This window comes from Mustelus asterias, chromosome 5 (assembly GCF_964213995.1).
Source record: "Mustelus asterias chromosome 5, sMusAst1.hap1.1, whole genome shotgun sequence".
NCBI classification, from domain to species: Eukaryota; Metazoa; Chordata; class Chondrichthyes; order Carcharhiniformes; family Triakidae; genus Mustelus; species Mustelus asterias.
Genome location: NC_135805.1, coordinates 6,292,319 through 6,312,870, shown reverse-complemented (window position 1 = coordinate 6,312,870; position 20,552 = coordinate 6,292,319). Strand labels below are relative to the sequence as shown.

The 20,552-nt window shown below is 45.5% G+C and overlaps 1 protein-coding gene across 1 annotated transcript in view; it reads left to right on the top strand.

Moving 5' to 3' along the window:
• The window catches only part of lrrc73 (leucine rich repeat containing 73), a 172,934-nt gene that overhangs the window by 51,815 nt on the left and 100,567 nt on the right, over positions 1 to 20,552 (top strand). Inside the window, exon 3 of the mRNA XM_078212147.1 lies at positions 5,135 to 5,257. Coding sequence (XP_078068273.1) covers positions 5,135 to 5,257 — 123 coding nt within the window. The remainder of the gene's footprint in view (positions 1 to 5,134; positions 5,258 to 20,552) is intronic.

The window sequence follows — 20,552 nt, the reverse complement described above, 5'->3', positions numbered from 1 at the left end:
ATTCACAAAGGAGAGGGATGTGTTGACTGGGAGTGTCTCGGAGGGGAGTGTTGAACCGTTGGAGAAAATCTCCATTACAAAGGAGGAAGTGTTAGGTTTGTTAGAGAATATGAAGACTGACAAATCCCCAGGGCCTGATGGAATCTATCCAAGGCTGCTCAGGGAGACGAGAGATGAAATCGCTGGGCCTCTGACGCAAATCTTTGTCTTGTCACTGGACGCAGGTGAGGTCCCAGAGGATTGGAGGATAGCTAATGTGGTCCCGTTATTTAAGAAGGGTAGGAAGGATAACCCGGGTAATTATAGGCCGGCGAGCTTGACGTCCGTGGTGGGGAAGTTGTTGGAGAAGATTCTTAGAGATAGGATGTATGCACATTTAGAAAGGAATAAACTCATTAACGATAGTCAGCATGGTTTTGTGAGAGAGAGGTCATGCCTCACTAACCTGGTGGAGTTTTTTGAAGAAGTGACCAGAATGGTTGACGAGGGAAGGGCCATGGATGTCGTCTATATGGACTTTAGTAAAGCATTTGACAAAGTCCCTCATGGTAGGCTGGTGAAAAAGGTTGGATTTCATGGGATAAAGGGGGAGGTGGCTAGATGGGTGGAGAACTGGCTTGGTCACAGAAGACAGAGGGTGGTAGTGGAAGGGTCTTTTTCCGGCTGGAGGCCTGTGACTAGTGGTGTTCCGCAGGGCTCTGTATTGGGACCTCTGCTGTTTGTGATTTATATAAATGATCTGGAAGAAGGTGTAACTGGGGTGATCAGTAAGTTTGCGGACGACACAAAATTGGCAGGACTTGCAGATAGTGAGGAGCATTGTCAGAAGCTACAGAAGGATATAGATAGGCTGGAAATTTGGGCAAAGAAATGGCAGATGGAGTTCAATCCTGATAAATGCGAAGTGATGCATTTTGGTAGAAATAATGTAGGGAGGAGCTATACGATAAATGGCAGAACCATAAAGGGTGTAGATATGCAGAGGGACCTGGGTGTGCAAGTCCACAGATCCTTGAAGGTGACATCACAGGTGGAGAAGGTGGTGAAGAAGGCATAAGGCATGCTTGCCTTTATAGGACGGGGCATAGAGTATAAAAGTTGGGGTCTGATGTTGCAGATGTATAGAACGTTGGTTCGGCCGCATTTGGAATACTGCGTCCAGTTCTGGTCGCCACACTACCAGAAGGACGTGGAGGCTTTGGAGAGAGTACAGAGGAGGTTTACCAGGATGTTACCTGGTATGGAGGGGCTTAGTTATGAGGAGAGATTGGGTAAACTGGGGTTGTTCTCCCTGGAAAGACGTAGGATGAGGGGAGACTTAATAGAGGTGTATAAAATTATGAAAGGCATAGCTAGGGTGAACGGTGGGAAGCTTTTCCCCAGGTCGGTGGTGACGTTCACGAGGGGTCATAGGTTCAAGGTGAAGGGGGGGAGGTTTAACACAGATATCAGAAGGACATATTTTACACAGAGGGTGGTGGGAGCCTGGAATGCGCTGCCAGGCAAGGTGGTGGAGGCAGACACACTGGGAACGTTTAAGACTTATCTAGACAGCCATATGAACGGAGTGGGAATGGAGGGATACAAAAGAATGGTCTAGTTTGGACCAGGGAGCGGCGCGGGCTTGGAGGGCCGAAGGGCCTGTTCCTGTGCTGTATTGTTCTTTGTTCTTTGTTCTTTGAGTTTTTCGAGAAAGTGAGGAAGATGATTGGTGAGGGTAGTGCAGTGAATGTTGTCCACATGGACTTCAGTAAGGCCTTTGACAAGGTCCCTCATGGCAGACTGGTGCAGAAGGTGAAGTCGCATGGGATCAGAGGTGAGCTGGCAAGGTGGATACAAAACTGGCTCGGTCGAAGAAGACAGAGGGTAGCAGTGGAAGGGTTCCTGAATGGAGGGCTGTGACAAGTGGCGTTCCTCAGGGATCAGTGCTGGGACCTTTGCTGTTTGTAACATATATAAATGATTTGGAGGAAAATGCAACTGGTTTGAGAAGTAAGTTTGCGGACGACACAAAGGTTGGTGGGGGATTTGCGGATAGCGATGAGGACCATCAGAGGATACAGCAGGATATAGATCACTTGGAGACTCGGGCGGGGAGATGGCAGATGGAGTTTAATCCGGACAAATGTGAGGTAATGCATTTTGGAAAGTCGAATATAGATAGGAAATATACAGTAAATGGCAGAACCTTTCAGAGTATTGATAGGCAAAGGGATCTGGGTGTACAGGTACACAGGTCACAAAGTGGCAACGCAGGTGGAGAATGTAGTCAAGAAGGCATACGGCATGTTTGTCTTCATCAGCCGGGGCATTGAGTTTAAAAATTGGCAAGTCATGTTGCAGTTTATAGAACCTTAGTTAGGCCGCACTTGGAATATAGTGTTCAATTCTGGTCGCCACACTACCAGAAGGATGTGGAGGCTTTGGAGAGGGTACAGAAAAGATTTAGCAGGATGTTGCCTGGTATGGAGGGCATTAGCTATGAGGAGAGGTTGGAGAAACTTGGTTTGTTCTCACTGGAACGATGGAGGTTGAAGGGCGACCTGATAGAAGTCTACAAGATTATGAGAGGCATGGACAGAGTGGCTAGTCAGAAACTTTTTCCCAGGTGGAAGAGTCAATTACATGGGGACACAGGTTTAAGGGGCGAGGTTTAAAGGAGATGTACGAGGCAGATTTCTTACACAGAGGGTGTTGGGTGCCTGGAACTCTTTGCCGTGGGAGGTAGTGGAAGCGGATACGGTAGTGACTTTTAAGGGGCGTCTTGACAAATACATGAATAGGGTGGGAATAGAGGGATATGGTCCCCGGAAGGGTACAGGGTTTTAGTTAAGTCGGGCAGCATGGTCGGTGCAGGTTTGGAGTGCCAAAGGACCTGGTTCTTGTGCTGTAATTTTCTTTGTTCTTTGTTCTTTGTATGTTGTCTGAATGCGCACAGCATTTATAACAAGATGGATGAATTGAATGAATAGGCCATACACCATCAGATGTAGGCTATTCAGTCCAGTGGATTTGCTCCACCAATAGAGATAAATGAGTATGATATGAAGAATCATAGAGGTTTACAGCATGGAAACAGGCCTTTCAGCCCAACTTGTCCATGCCGCCCCTTTTTTTTCAAACCCCTAAGCTAATCCCAATTGTCCACATTTGGCCCATATTCCTCTGCACCCATTTTACCCATGTAACTGTCTAAACGCTTTTTAAAAGATAAAATTGTACCTGCCTCTACTACTACCTCTGGCAGCTTGTTCCAGACACTCACCACCCTCTGTGTGAAAAAATTGCCCCTCTGGACACTTTTGTACCTCTCCCCTCTCACCTTAAACCTATGCCCTCTAGTTTTAGGCTCCCCTATCTTTCAGAAAGGATATTGACTATCTAGCTGATCTATGCCCCTCATTATTTTATAGACCTCTATAAGTTCACCCCTCAGCCTTCTCTGCTCCAGAGAAAAAAGTCCCAGTCTATCCAGCCTTTCCTTATGACTCAAATCATCAAGTCCCGTTAGCATCCTAGTAAATTTCTTCTGCACTCTTTCTAGTTTAATAATATCCTTTCTATAATAGGGTGACCAGAATTGTGCACTGTATTCCAAGTATGGACTTACCAATGTCTTGTACAACTTCAACAAGATATCCCAACTCCTGTATTCAATGTTCTGACCAATGAAACCAAGCATGCTGAATGCCTTCTTCACCACTCTGTCCACCTGTGACTCCACTTTCAAGGAGCTATGAACCTGTACCCCTCGATCTCTTTGTTCTGTAACTCTCCTCAATGTCCTACCATTAACTGAGTAAGCCCTGCCCTGGTTCAATCTACCAAAATGCATCACCTTGCATTTATCTAAATTAAACTCCATCTGCCATTCGTCAGCCCACTGGCCCAATTGATCAAGATCCCGTTGCAATCAGACATAACTTTCTTCACTGTCCACTATGCCACCAATCTTGGTGTCATCTACAAACTTACTAACCATGCCTCCTATATTCTCATCCAAATCATTAATATAAATGACAAATAACAGTGGACCCAGCACCAATCCCTGAGGCACACCGCTGGTCACAGGTCTCCAGTTTGAAAAACAACCCTCTACAACCACCCTCTGGCTTCCGTCATCAAGCCAGTTTTGTATCCATTTAGCTACCTCACCCCGGATCCCATGAGATTTAACCTTATGCAACAACCTACCATGCAATACCTTTTCAAAGCTCCTTGTTGTTGTTGGAGCTGCACTCATGCAGGCAAGTGGAAAGTATTCCATTAAATCTTGACTTGTGCCTTGTAGATGGTGGACTTTGAGGAGTCAGGCTTTGAGGAGTCAGGGAGGTGAGTTACTCGCCACAGAATTCTGACCTGCTCTTGTCACCAAAGTATTTAGATGGCTGATGAAAACAGAAAATGTTGGAAAATCTCAGCAGTTTTGACAGCATCTGTGGAGAGAGAATAGAGCCAATATTTTGAGTCTGGATAACCCTTCATCAGAGTCACCCAGACTCGAATCGTTGGCTCTATTCCCTTTCCACAGATGCTATCAGACCTGCTGAGATTTTCCGGCATTTTCTGTTTTTGTTCCAGATTCCAGCATCCGCAGTATTTGCATTTATATTTATATAGATGGTCCAGTTCAGTTTCCAGCAAATGGTAGCCCCCAGGATGTTGATAGTGGAGTATTCAACAATGGTAATGTCATTAAATGTCAAGGGGAGATGATTAAATTTTCTCTTATTGCATGCAGTTGGTCATTGCCTGACGCTTAATGTGGTGCGAATGTTACTTGCCACTTGTCAACCCCAGTCTGGATATCATTCAGGTCTTATTGCAAATTGGCATGAACTGCTTCAGTTTCTGAAGAGTCATGAATGGTGCAATCATCAGTGAACATCCCTACTTCTGATCTTATAATGGGAGGGAAAGTCATTGATGAAGCAGTTGAAAATGGTTGGGTACATTGGTGAGTGTAGATGGAGTTAGTGATGTGTAGAAGTCACACAATGAGAATAGAAGACAACTTCTATGGACCTTTTGTTTTTGTGTGGTTCATATGTACAGCATTTTGCTTTGCCTTTGTTCTTCTCTTATGACTTGCATGGTGTCATCACACCTTCTGATACTTTGTGTTTTTTCTCAGGTCTGAAAGAGCTGACGCTGAGTGCTAACCCAGCTATCACAGTGAAGGGATGGGCACGCTTGGCGATTGCAGTTGCCCACAGTTCTCAACTTCGAGTCCTTAACTTGGATTACAATCCTTTAGGTGAGAATGTGCAATTGCAGATGACAATGAATCCAGGGTATTGCTTTGAATCAGCTCCGAGAATTACCTTTTGAAATTTATTCAGTTTTCATTGATTCACTGATTTAGGTTTGTCATTTCTTTATATCCAGGACCAGTTATTATGGATAGAAAAAAAATGTGTGGCAAGTCAAAGGATCATCTTGGGACGCTAAGGGGCAAATCACCTCACCTGCACATCTTTGGACTGTGGGAGGAAACCAGAGGATCTGGAGGAAACCCACGCGGACATAAACTCCACGCAGACAGTCACCAGTTGGCACTGCTGCCTCACAGCTCCAGGGACCTGGATTCGATTCCCAGCTTGGTTCACTGTCTATGTGGAGTTTGCACGTTCTCCCCATGTTTGCGTGGGTTTCCTCCGGGTACTCCGGCACAGTGGCACAGTGATTGGCACTGCTGCCTCAAAACGCCAGGGACCTGGGTTCGATTCCCAGCTTGGGTCACAGTCTGTGTGGAGCCTGCATGTTCTTCCTGTTTCTGCTGGGTGCTCCAGTTTCCTCCCACAGTCTGAAAGATGTGCTGGTTGGGTGCATTGGCCATGCTACATCCTCCCTCAGTGTAGCTGAACACGTGCCGGAGTGTGGCGACTGGGGGATTTTCACAGTAACTTCATTGCAGTGTTAATGTAAGCCTACTTGTGACACTAACACTTAAACCCATTGTGCCATTCGTCTTACTGTCACTACAACTTTGGTGGGATTATGCCAAACTAGACCGAGCGCTATTCTGGGAGAAATTTGTTCAGTAACATTGCTTACAGCAGTGCTTTGCAGATGCAATTCGATTTCCTGACTTTCATAATAGAATTAGCTGAGCATTTGAAGACAAATCATTTACAGGGTTATGGGGAGTGGAACTATTTGTGATGTTCCTGCAGAGAACAACATGAATGGGCTGAAGGACCTCTTTCTGTGCTGTAAGCATTCTTTGATTCAGTATAATATTTATTAACTCTAATTGATCCTTCAATAAAACAAAATGAAGTTTCTGACCTTCAGTCTGACCTTGACTCTATCAAGGCACCACCACCACCCTCCTTATTAGCACCTCAAATATTTTCATCAACTGAGACACAACCTTCCGTTAACAAATGCATGCCGACCATCTTTGATTAATCAACCTTTCCAAATGACTAATATACTGTTTCTCAGAATTTTTTCCAATAATTTACCCATGATTCGGGTCCGGCTGCACCTGCACCCATAGTCACCACAGAAAATTTGTACCTAGGCCTCAGAGTGCCTCCCTACCTTGCATCCAAAATAGCAAGAGAAGAAATACCTGCAAAGCAAAACAAAATTGAGAGAGGCAGAAGAAAAGACAGACAGGGTAACAACCAAAATAGAGAAGCAAAGGAGATAGAAGAGAGTCAGGCAGGCTGAAGGAATGAAGAAAGTGCAATAAGTAAAGAGATAGATGCACCAATAAAGGCATACACAGCTAAGTGAATAGATATATCCTCTTATTTACAGAAGATCCATCTGTAACAAAGTCTTGCATCTGTCATGCTCCTGACATATGGTGAGCAATACATCTTCCTTTGCATCTTGGATAGGAAATTTAGCAAACACAAGCAGAAAGAGCAGGAGGTCTGAAGCTGAGGCTGGGAATGAGGTGCATTAATGTTGAGGCCACGAAAGCAGTAGGTATGATCTGAGAAAAAAATTCAATCTTCCTGGACTGGTACAGAAATAGACAGGGTTATTTTGGCCATAGGGAGTCTTCTTCTTGGTGTTTTTTCACATTTGAAGATTCTTGAAAGGTTGCATTTTTCTTATCATTTGCAGTTTCACTGGTAGCTAGTCAGGCTTATCCGTGGCCAACAGATTCTTCCGCAGTGGGTGCAGGTGAAGGAATAGTCATTGCTGGGGGCAATTAGATCTATTCTTCTCTTCATTTTCTCTTTCATGCTGGCACTTCGCTCAATCGCAAAGGTATCTGTGGCATTCCTGATGTGACACCTCCAGGCATCACAACCTGTGCTTCCCACTGGTGATGGTCGATATGGCATATGGAGAGGACTATTCAGTGAGTCCTTGAAATGTTTGCATTGGGCCCCACTGTTCCATTTACCAATGGTCAGCTCTCCATGCAATACGATTTTGGATAGGTTACTGTTGTTCACTCGTGCAATGTGACTCATCCAACACATAGAATATAGAATCCTTCCAGTGTCAAAAGAGGCCATTCTGGCCATCGAGTCTGCACCGACTCTCCAAAAGAGCATTTTACCCAGGCCCACCACCCTATTCCCGTAAGCCTGTGCATTTACCATGGCCAATCCTAACCTGCACATCTTTAGACTGTGGGAGGAAACTGGAGCATCCGGAGGAAACCTACACAGACATTGGAAGAACATGCAAACTTCACAGAGACAGTCATCCAAGGCCGGAATCAAACCCAGGTCCCTGGTAGACAGAGACCACTCCATCTGACGAAGGAGCAGCAAGCTCCGAAAGCTTATGGTATTTGCTACCAAATAAACCTGTTGGACTTTAACCTGGTGTTGTGAGACTTCTTACTGTGCTGTGAGACAGCAGTGCTAACCACTGTGTCACCATACTGCTTTTAGTAGGATGGCCTCGATGCTGGTGATGTTGGCTGTTTCCCGGACTTCAATGTTTGTGATGTGGCCCTGCAAGCAAATCTTGATGATGCTGCAGAGGAAGCATTGATGGAAGCACTCTAGAAGGCATAGATAACAGAAGTACAGGACCCATGACTCAGCGCCTTAAGAAAGTGATGAGGACTACGGTTTTGAACACTTTGCATTTGGTCTGTGCTGTGAGACTGTGGTCATTCTATGCTTATTTGTAGAGTCTGCCGAATGTGCTGTTTGCTTTTGAAAGCCTATTGCCCACTTCCTTGTCTATTGTGGCATTGAGCAAGATGATGTTGCCCAAATGGGTAAATTACTTGATGGCGTTCAGCTCGGTTTTCTAGGTGCTCTATGTTTTCTTGTGCGCAGGCTGATGCAGGACTTTAATTTTCTTTAAACTGATTTTTAATCCAAAGAGTTATGACACCATGGAAAAACTTGTAATTACTTTGCAGTTCTGATTGACTGGATCAGGAGAATGCAGTCATCAGAGAAAATAAGTTCATGGATAAGTTTTTCTTGCATCTTTATGTGAGCCTGAAGATGCCTTATGTTGAAAAGACTTCCATCAGTCTAGAAGTATACGTGAACTCCCTCCTCAATGTCTTTCATTACCCGCTGCAGTATCATGCTGAAGAGGATGTTGAATAAGGTCAGGACCAGCAAACATCTCTGCTTCATGTCATTGGAGATTTGGAAGAGACTTCAGGGGTGACTGCTGTCTTTAAGTTGTCAAGACAGATATTTGTATAATTTCTTCACCATGACCAAAAACCCAGGTGGACATCCAAGTTTTACAAAGGTTTTCTGAAGTCCATCTCTGCCCACAATATCAAGTGTCTGAGTGACATCTACAAAAGTAATGTAACATGCCTTTGTTTTACTCGTCACTTTTCTTGTACTTGTACTGAGTAAAAGTGCTATGTCTGTATTACTTCTGCTTGCTCTGAAACTGGACTGACTCTCTGGGAAATATTCTGCTGCAATGATAAGCAGAAGCCTGTTCAGAAATATTCTACAACACCAGGTTAAAGTCCAACAGGTTTATTTGGTAGCAAATACCATAAGCTTTCGGTGTTGTGAGACTTCTTACTGTGCTTACCCCAGTCCAACGCCGGCATCTCCACATCAGAAATATTCTAGTCAGGATCTTTCCAGAGATAAAGAGGAGGATGATCCCATAGTAATTGAAGCAGTCTGACTTTTCTCCTTTGTTTTTGTACAAGGTGATAACATCATCACAAAGATTCTGTGGATCCCACCAGGCCATGAAAATCTCATGGAGCCTGGTATATAGGACAAGGCCACTCTGTTTCAAGGTTTCAGGTGGAATTCCATTGACTCTGGGGTTTTGCTGCTCTTCATCTGGTTGATGGTGGTCACAGTTTCCTTCAGCTGGGCTCCCATAGACTGACTTTATTGCACTTCTTAGAAGTTTCTTATGTCAGCAGTTATCGGTATACAGTTGAGGTTTTCTGTCAGTATGATCCACCTGACATTTTGGATGTTCCTCAGTTTACATTGAAGGGTGCTGCATGTTTGATGGTAGGCCGTCTTTTTCTCTTGGCTGGCCTGCTGAGCTGACGTTTTTACTGTTAGCAGATCTTGGATTTCCTTATGATTTTCATCAAACCAGTCCCTGTTCTTCTTGGTGCTGGGTCTAATTACTTAATTGGACTATCCAACACTGCAGCTTTGATGTGTTTCCTGAGTTGAGTGGAACCAGCAGTGAGATCAGTCTGGTCTGTAACGTTGTGTGATATCTATTTCTGAAAGATGATGTTTACAGTTTGCTGTTTTGAAATTTCTTTGAGGGGTTGTCTCTAGATCTGTTCTTGAACTTAGGCTTGAAATGGAAGTGCAACTTTGAGCAAATGAGCCAATGGTCAGCACTGGGAATGACTCTTGTATGCAGGACATGCTTTGTGGTCACGGTGGCGCACTAACATGTAGTGTATCAGGTGTGTGATGATACTGTGCCTTTTAAGAAATGTATTTGAGTCATGTTCGATCTGTTGTAGCGGTTTTTTAATTGTTTCTAATGGCTAGAATGTTGGTTTTAATCTGAACTAATGCAGATCTGCAATTTTCCCCTGGAATTTTGCAGAGTGGGGCTTCATTAGGATGATTGGCAGGGATGGTCATATGACAGGGAAGCTGGGCTTTTTACAGAATATTTAAGTTTAGGTGCCGCCTTTAGAGTTGAAAGAGCAGTGTTTCTATTTTCCCTTCTCTGAAGTTGGAGACTGGCATCTGCCAGGAGATGTCTTTTTCTTGGAGATTCTGCTGTATGAGAGTTGCTGCTTTGGAAGCTGCAGAGGGAGGGATATTCTTTTCTGCCTCTGGGGTTTGGAGACTGAGAACTGCAGAGGGTGGGTTTGCTTCTCTGAGGTTTTGCTGTTTTGAGGATATATCCCTCTCTGAAAGTTGTTGCCTGGACTTCTGTCCAGAAGTGTTAAAAAACTGAAAATCCAGTATCACGTGAGCATACTTGTTTTTGTGCTAAATCTGAAGAAGGATGCATGTCTATGGCATATCGCTTTACCTTGGAATAACATAGACAGCTATCTGTTAGGAGTTATACTATGTCATGTTTAAGTCTTGTAATTAGTAAAAGTTATGCTAACTTTTGTTATATTCTATGTTCTTAAATAAACTTTGATAAAAGCTTCCTTGTGGGCCACTTGAATCATAACTGGAGTGAAACACATTATGCTCACCAATGTCATGGTCATGAGGGGACCCGGGCTGCAGCTGATGGACGGCTAGGAGAAAAGAGGGAGTACTAACCCGGGGACACTGTAATTGTCATGGAAAATGATTGCGAGGGTTCTTGGGCTGTGGCCGACATAAAATAGTGAGCGGATCACTAGCACAGTCGGTGAGGGAGTTTCTGGTACATTATTCATGCCTTCCTTTGTGGGGCATGTCAGGGTAGGCAAACCAGTTCCCACCTGCCATGTGATTCAGAGAACTACTCGCCCATTATTGAGGTTCTGAGCATGAAATTGAATGTAAGTTCCCTCTACACCGCCCAATGGGAAATACAGCACAAAGCCAGCTCATCACCCCACTGAACCTCAAAAATGGAAATTGCTGAACAGATTCTTGTTCAAACTCTCTGCTATTTCCTAGGAACTGATGGAAACATTCAAACTAAAAGCAGGAGGAGGCCATTTGGCCCTTCGAGCCTGCTCTGCCATTCATCTTGATCATGGCTGATCATCGAATTCAATATCCTGATCTCCCTTCCACCCCCCCCCATGTCCCTTGAACCCTTTAGCCCCAAGAGCTATATCTAATTTCTTCTTGAAATCAGGCAACGTTTTGACCTCAACTACTTTCTGTGGTAGCGTATTCCACACATTCACCACCCTCTGGGTGAAGAAATTTCTCCTCACCTCAGTTCTAAAAGGTTTACCCCCTTATCCTCAAACCATGACCCCTAGTTCTGGACTCCCCGACCATCAGGAACATTCTTTCTGAATCTACCCTGTCTAACCCTGTTAAAATGTTATAAGTTTCTATGAGATCCCCTCTCACTCTTCTAAACTCCAGTGAATATAATCCTGATGTTACACCCGTGTTAGCTGTCAGCAAGAATAATGGCACGGGTGCAAATCTCACAAGGATCAGGAAATATGATTCTCACTGCTGAGATCACATTTCCTGATTTTCCCTGTCCCAGGCCAGTGACATAATGAAGTTCTCATCCAGAAAATGTATTAACATACTTTTAAAGGGCCTCCCCTCCAAATGATCCCACCTCATAGAATATTGAAACATCGCCGACGATATGTCATATTGGCAAGTTTCACAACAGGATTGTGAAATCAGAAAACAGTAAAGAGGATCCTGCCAGGGGTGTCAAGGAATGTATTGCTCCTGCTGGGAAAGGGACATGACCAGGCTGTGGCCTGGCACTTCCTCCTTGGATAGGTAGGCATTGCCAGGTTCCTAGTAGCGCAAACCTATACCTGGGGCCGGAACTGGGGTGGGCCTTCTGGGCAGCCCCAGAGAGCCTAGGAAAAGTGGAGAGTGTTCCTTTGATTGTGATGGTGGAGAGGAGAAAGGGGAGAGTGCCCTGAGATTTTGATGGTGTCCCAATGCCCGCGAAGGAGGAAGGAAGAGGGGAGAGTCCTGATGTCGACATTGGGGTAGCGGGAGGAGAGAGCCTCATTGTTGGCGTTGCGCGAAAGAGGGAGCCCAATTGCATGTACCGTGCTATGCAGGGAGCTCCCGATGCTTGTGAGGGGGCCCTCCACGTCCATGGGAGAACAAAGCTAGGGACTTTTATTTCCTGTGCTGATTGAGGTGCCCTTTAAAGAACCTCTTTGGAGCTGGTCTTGCTGGCTCTATCAGGCCCCGCCTTGCCAGACTGAGGGCGTGAACACTGCCAACTCCTTTTTTCCCAGTCCTAACCATGTTTGGTGTTGTAGGTTTTAAACCAAAAAAGACATTGCTTGTACAAATAGATTCAAACTAACAACATCCTCTTTCTTCTATGATCACGACAACAAATTAGTACAATGTTTTACATAGAATCAATAATACTCTGGGAATAGTACTATGCACCATTAATCATTATACGCAGTCTATAAGAAAGTAGATCAGGAGGACATCTATTCCTCTTTGGTCATATACAATATTCTGGAATTTGTTGTCCTTGACGTAGAAGTATGATTCGGAACTTCAGTAGACAATTTTTCTCTTGGAACTAATTCTGTATAATTCTCATAAGAACATAAGAAATAGGAGCAGGAGTAGGCCATCTAGCCCCTCGAGCCTGCCCCGCCATTCAATAAGATCATGGCTGATCTGACGTGGATCAGTACCACTTACCCGCCTGATCCCCATTACCCTTAATTCCCTTACCGATCAGGAATCCATCCATCCGCGCTTTAAACATATTCAGCGAGGTAGCCTCCACCACCTCAGTGGGCAGAGAATTCCAGAGATTCACCACCCTCTGGGAGAAGAAGTTCCTCCTCAACTCTGTCTTAAACCGACCCCCCTTTATTTTGAGACTGTGTCCTCTAGTTTTATCTTCCTTACTAAGTGGAAAGAATCTCTCCGCCTCCACCCTATCCAGCCCCCGCATTATCTTATAAGTCTCCATAAGATCCCCCCTCATCCTTCTAAACTCCAACGAGTACAAACCCAATCTCCTCAGCCTCTCCTCATAATCCAAACCCCTCATCTCCGGTATCAACCTGGTGAACCTTCTCTGCACTCCCTCCAATGCCAATATATCCTTCCTCATACAAGGGGACCAATACGGCACACAGTATTCCAGCTGCGGCCTCACCAATGCCCTGTACAGGTGCATCAAGACATCCCTGCTTTTATATTCTATCCCCTTCGCAATATAGGCCAACATCCCATTTGCCTTCTTGATCACCTGTTGTACCTGCAGACTGGGCTTTTGCGTCTCATGCACAAGGACCCCCAGGTCCCTTTGCACGGTAGCATGTTTTAATTTGTTTCCATTGAGATAATAATCCCATTTGTTATTATTTCCTCCAAAGTGTATAACCTCGCATTTCTCAACGTTATACTCCATTTGCCATATCCTCGCCCACTCACTCAGCCTGTCCAAATCTCTCTGCAGATCTTCTCCGTCCTCCACATGATTCACTTTTCCACTTATCTTTGTGTCGTCTGCAAACTTCGTTACCCTACACTCCGTCCCCTCCTCCAAATCATCTATATAAATGGTAAACAGTTGCGGCCCGAGTACCGATCCCTGCGGCACGCCACTAGTTACCTTCCTCCAACCGAAAAAACACCCATTTATTCCGACTCTTTGCTTCCTGTCGGATAGCCAGTCCCCAATCCACTTTGACACACTACCCCCAACTCCGTGTGCCCTAATCTTCTTCAGCAGCCTTTTATGGGGCACCTTATCAAACGCCTTTTGGAAATCCAGAAACACCGCATCCACCGGTTCTCCTCCATCAACCGCCCTAGTCACATCTTCATAAAAATCCAACATGTTCGTCAAGCACGACTTTCCCCTCATGAATCCATGCTGTGTCTGATTGATTGAACCATTTCTATCCAGATGCCCTGCTATCTCCTCTTTAATAATGGATTCCAGCATTTTCCCTACTACAGACGTTAAGCTGACCGGCCTATAGTTACCCGCCTTTTGTCTCCTTCCTTTTTTAAACAGCGACGTAACATTAGCCGTTTTCCAATCAACCGGCACTACCCCAGAATGCAACGAGTTTTGATAGATAATCACTAACGCATCCACTATTACCTCTGACATTTCTTTCAATACCCTGGGATGCATTCCATCCGGACCCGGGGACTTGTCCACCTTCAGTCCCATTAGTCTACCCAGCACTGCCTCTCTGGTAACATTAATCGTATTAAGCATTTCTCCTGCTGCCAACCCTCTATCGTTAATATTTGGCAAACTATTTGTGTCCTCCACCGTGAAGACCGACACAAAAAACTTATTTAAAGACTCAGCCATATCCTCATTTCCCACTATTAACTCCCCGCTCTCGTCCTCCAAGGGTCCAACATTCACTCTAGCCACTCTATTCCTTTTTATATATTTATAAAAACATTTACTATCATTTTTTATATTAATTGCTAGCCTAGCTTCATAGTCTATCCTTCCTTTCTTTATCCCTTTCTTAGTCTCTCTTTGTTGTTTCTTAAATTTTTCCCAATCACTTGTTTCTCCACTATTTTTGGCCACTCTGTACGCAGCTGTTTTTATTTTAATACTCTCCTTTATTTCCTTCGTTATCCACGGCTGGTTCTCCCTTTTCTTACAATCCTTGTTTTTTGCTGGAATATATTTTTGCTGAGAACTGAAAAGGATCTCCTTAAAAATCCTCCACTGTTCCTCAGCTATCCTACCTGCCAGCCTGCTCTCCCAGTCTACCTTAGCCAATTCATCCCTCATCCTATCATATTTCCTTCTGTTCAAACAGAGGACACTGGTTTGGGACCAAACTTTCTCCTCTTCCATCTGAATCAGAAATTCGACCATATTGTGGTCACTAGACCCAAGAGGGTCCTTCACAATAAGATCCTTAATTCTACCTACCTCGTTACACAATACCAGATCCAAAATAGCTCGTTCCCTCGTCGGTTCCGTAACATGCTGTTCAAGGAAACTATCCCGACAGCATTCTAAGAACTCTTCCTCCATTCCACCCTTACCGACTTGAGTCTGCCAGTCAATGTGCATGTTGAAGTCCCCCATGATTATTGCCGTTCCGTTTTTACCCGCATCCCTTATCTGCTTGTTTATAGCCCTCCCTACCTCAACATTATTATTTGGGGGCCTATATACCACACCTACTAGTGTCTTTCTCCCTCTACTATTCCTCATCTCTACCCATAATGATTCCACGTTTTGTTCCTCAGAGCCTATGTCATCCCTCAGTACTACCCTGATATTATCTCTTATTAATAGCGCGACCCCACCACCTTTTCCTTCCTGTCTATTCTCCCTAAACGCCTGATACCCCTGGATATTCATCTCCCAGTCCTGGTCACCTTTCAGCCACGTTTCTGTAATGGCCACCAGATCGTACCCACTTGTGCTGATTTGCACCATCAACTCATTTACCTTGTTCCGAATGCTTCGTGCATTCAGGCAAAGTGTCCTTATTCCAGCTTTTATCTGGACCCACTTTGATGAGTCGCGATGTGGTATAGTAGCAAAAAGACAGTCATCAGGCAACTTAGATTCAGCTAAGACTTCCGTACTAGTATTCACAGCACTTGGAACTCAAGAAGTTGGTACTTCTGGAGATAATTCTAAGAAATCATTTTGAGATTAAAACAATTGGTCAGCATGGCGTCGCGAAACTAGTTCATCTTCAGTTTGAGCAGTGTAAGAAATTGGACCTGTTTTTGATAAGACTATGTCTGGTACTGTTATCTGTTAGATGTTTTGACAGGTAGTACTAACAAGACAAAAAATGATAAGGTGCCACACAGTGGGTTTTGAACCAACTCAATGCAGATTTATTTAAGAGCTGTTGCCAGATTGATGTCTAACATGTAAGCGGAGATAAAACCTACATATGCCTCTGGTGACTAATCATAGAGGTGCATTGCTTTACTTCAGTAGCACAATAACAAACTTTTAAACATGAATGATTACCCACAATTAACATCAGTTACGTTACCAAGCATTATTATTTACATATGTACAATTAATACAAGTGTCTTTTTAGTGGACGTCAATTTTGTTTTGGTAAGATATTGCGTTCCAAAGTCTGATCTTTGACATCCTCGGTAGCCTGTTCCTTATGAGTACCAAGTACGTCATCTTGTGAAGTTACTTTGTAGTCAGCTACCAGAGATGTTGGTTGTTCTATTGGAATAGAATCTGAACTTAGTTCTGTAGTAATGCTTGGCTCATGGATTTCACAACCTTGTGTGTCTGATGTAAACCTTTCTGATGTTGTCTCCGCTAACAGGTAGACACGGTGGCGAAGAAGGCATTTAGCACACTGGCCTTCATCTGTCTGGACATTGACTATAGGAGTTGGGACATTGTGTCACTCCCGAGTTCTCACCAGCTCTGAAGGGATTTCTTTCACCCTAGAACCAGGAAAACAACAAAATCTTTAGCTGCGATTCTCCCAATTGCACTCTAAGTGCTCACGTTAGCGTGAAAACTGGAGTGGTCCCCACTGGCGTTAGCAGAGCTCAGCAGGCACCATTCCACCATCGACTCATAGGCCCTGATTTTACTGGCATGCCTGCCCAGATTTCAGGGCGGGTGAGGCTAGCAGAACGGCATTCTCCATTGGCCTCGAGCCGGCGGGTGTACCGGTAAAATTCCGACCATAGACTCTCTACAGTGCAGAAGGAAGCCATTCGGCCCATCGAGCCTTCACTGACAACAATCCCTCCCAGGCCCTATCCCTGTAATCCCTTATATTTACTCTGCTAATCCCCATGACACTAAGGGTCAATTTATCATGGCCAATCCACCTAACTTGCACATCTTTGGGCTGTGGGAGGAAACCAAAGCACCCTGGAGAAAACCCACACAGACATGGGGAGGGTGTGCAAACTCCACATAGACAGCTACCCAAGCCTGGAATCGAACCCAGGTCCCTGGCACTATGAGGCAGCAGTACTAACCACTGCGCCGCCCTTAAAGATTTTCAATCTCTAAGCTCATACTCCAAGGTGGTGTGTGCTCCTATCAGCCTTGCACGTTGTTGACTTTACGAGTCCCCACTACCACCCCCTTCACCACCTCCTTCTTGAAACCATTTAATGATTAAGACTCCACCACACTATGGGGCAGAGAGTTCCACAAATTCACCACCCTCTGCGAGAAGTTGTTCCTCCTCACTTCAGTTTTAAATCTACCACCTCTCAACCTATACCTGTGACCTCTTGTTCTAAATTGCCCCACAAAAGGAAATATTTGGTCTACGTTTACTTATCAATCTCTTTTAGTATTTTTCTACCTCGATCAGATCCCCTCTCATCCTTCTGAATTCCAGTGAGGCTTCTGGGGCACTCACTGTTGGACATCATACAGCTCCTGTTGCACATCGGGTGAAGGCTGGAACTTTCGAGTGAGCTGGCAGTCGGAGGTCTGCTGCCTTCCAGGAAACAGCTGCCCGTGAAAAACCCATCCCATCACTGCTCAAGATGCAAAAGCATAGCTAGGCTTTATAGGAAAGGTTGTCAGCTACATTCCAGCAACTGCACAGCCACCTGGAGGAGTCTGAAACCTGAGGTCACAGCATTATGTGGTACCCAGGCCAACATTGCAAGGGTGCCATCAAAAGTGGAAAGCATGGGGCAAGACATCTGAGCCATGTCTGACGATGTCCAAAGCCTGGCTCATGTGACATTAGTGTACCTTTAAGAAATGTGGTTTTTTTTAAATCATGTTCTCTGCAGTTAAGCAGATTTGGGTTTTTTTCATTGTTGCTGAGCTGTCTGGTAAGAAGTCCTTTTATTGCTGCCTCAGTGGTTTAAGTGAGATTTTACTTATTTTTACTCTGGGCCTGAGGTACTTAGCGGGAATTTTTATGACCCTGCATTGTGAGGGGGAAGATTATTGGCACGTTAAAGTCAGGTGGTTCCTCCCCCAAAGGTTCTGCGGGCGCAATCGAGACTCCAGGATAGTAGTCTGCCTCCCTGGTGCCGGGGTACTGGATGTCTCCGAGAGGGTAGGAAGCATATTAAAAAGGGAAGGTAATCAAACAGGTGTAATTGTACACATTGGTGAAAATGACGTAGGTAGAAAGAGCAGGGGGGTCATACGAGAGCAATTCAGGGAGATGGGTGCGAGGCTAAAAAATAAGACCTCTAGGGTAGCAATCTCCGGACTGCTCCCAGTGCCTAGTGCTAGTGAGGCCAGGAACAGGGAGATTCTACAATTGAACATGTGGCTAAAGGACTGGTGCAAGAGGGAGGGTTTCAAATTCATAGATCATTGGGAAGTCTTCATGAGAGGATGGCACCTGTACAGAAAGGATGGGTTACACCTTAACTGGAAGGGCACAAATATCCTGGCTGGGAGTTTTGCTTGAGTGTTTCGTCAGGATTTAAACTAGTGTGGCAGGGGGGTGGGGATCAAAACAGTAGGTCAGTAAGTACTGAGGCTGGGGTCGAGCTGGGGGCCAGGGCAAGGCTAGATAAGAAGAAGAGCATTCTGGAGCAGGATGACCTGAGTGGGCCTGGAGGTCTGGAGTGTATCTGCTTCAATGCGAGGAGCGTAACGGGTAAGACAGACGAACTTAGGGCCTTAATGCTTACGCGGAATTTGGATGTGGTTGCAGTGACGGAGACATGGTTAAAAGAAGGACAGAATTGGCAGCTGAATATTCCGGGGTATAAGTGTTTTGGGCGAGACAGAGGAGGGGCTAAAAAAGGTGGGGGAGTAGCGGTATTAGTTAGGGAGCATATTACAGCGGTGCAGAGGGTGGACAATTTAGAGGGATCATGTAATGAGTCGCTGTGGGTGGAGCTCAGAAACAGGAAAGGTGCAATCACTATGCTGGGGGTATACTACAGGCCACCCAACAGCCCACGGGAAGTGGAGGAACGGATATGTCAGGAGATTCTGGATATGTGCAGAAAAAATAGGGTTGTTGTAGTGGGAGACTTCAATTTCCCTGGTATAGACTGGAAAGTGCTTAGGGCTGGGGGTCTGGACAGGGAGGAATTTGTAAAATGCGTACTGGAAGGTTCTTTGGAACATTATGTAGATAGCCCAACTAGAGAGGGGGCTATATTGGATCTAGTTCTGGGAAATGAGCCTGGTCAGGTCGTCAAAGTTTTGGTCGGGGAACATGTGGCAAATAGTGACCATAACTCTGTTAACTTTAGGATAGTAATGGACAAGGATGAGTGTTGTCTTAAGGGTAGGGTGCTAAACTGGGGGAAGGCAAACTATAGCCGGATTAGGCAGGAATTGGTGGCCGTTGATTGGGAGAGGCTGTTCGGGGGTAAGTCCATGTCTGGCATGTGGGAGTCTTTTAAGGAACAGTTGATAAGGCTGCAGGACAGGCATGTGCCTGTAAAAAGGAAGGCTAGGAAAGGTAGGATTCGAGAGCCGTGGATAACCAGGGAAATTGAGGATCTGATCAAAAAGAAAAGAGAGGCGTACGTTAGGTCCACGCAACTGAAAACAGATGGAGCTCTGGAGGAATACAGAGAGAGTAGGAAAGAACTCAAACGGGGAGTTAGAAGGGCAAAAAGAGGTCACGAAATGGTCTTGGCAGACAGGATTAAGGAGAATCCTCAGGCATTTTATTCATATGTTAGGAACAAAAGAGTTGTCAGGGAAAAAGTCGGACCTCTCAGGGACAAAGGAGGGAAATTATGCTTAGAACCCAAGGGAATAGGGGAGATCCTAAATGAATACTTTGCATTGGTATTCACAAAGGAGAGGGACTTGTTGACTGGGAGTGTCTCAGACGGAGGTGTTGACCCGTTAGAGGGAATCTCCATTCCAAGGAAGAAAGTGTTAGGTTTTTTAGGTAACATTAAAACTGACAAATCCCCCGGGCCTGATGGCATCTATCCTCGACTGCTCAGGGAGACAAGAGATGTAATTGCTGGGCCGCTGACGGAAATCTTTGGGGCCGATTTTACCAAATCGGCTCTAAGTGCCGGGTGCGGTCGTAAATCAGACCCGCGCCCGGCAGCCGCACTCCAGCGCCCCCATGCGCCTTTTTTCGGCGCGGGTCCAGTGGGCGGGGCCTAGCGCATTTGCATCTGTCGGAGCACCGAACTACGCATGCGCAGTTCGAAGCCGTCAGCACTCAGCGCGCCCGAGCACGAAAGTCAAAGGCAGCGCTGACAGCACTGCTGTCTGCGCCCTTTGACTTTCCCTGGTTGGGGAGGGGGGCGGAGGTGGGGGTCCAGACCCGACCCAAGGCCAATCGCGCCTTTACCAACGGCTGATCCGGGCGCCGATCCGGCGCGCGCCCGAATCGGCCAGCGGTTTGCATGCATTTAAATCGGCATAATGAAGCCCGCACCCAACTTACCCAAGGATTCCCACTTTACGAGGCTCCAATCCGATCGGCGCCCGCGCATTTACCGTGTTGCTGAATTCAAGTCCAATAGGGCTTCAAGTCAGCAACTGAACCGCCGAATCGCCCCCGACCACCCTTCGCGGACCGCCCCCGCGAACCA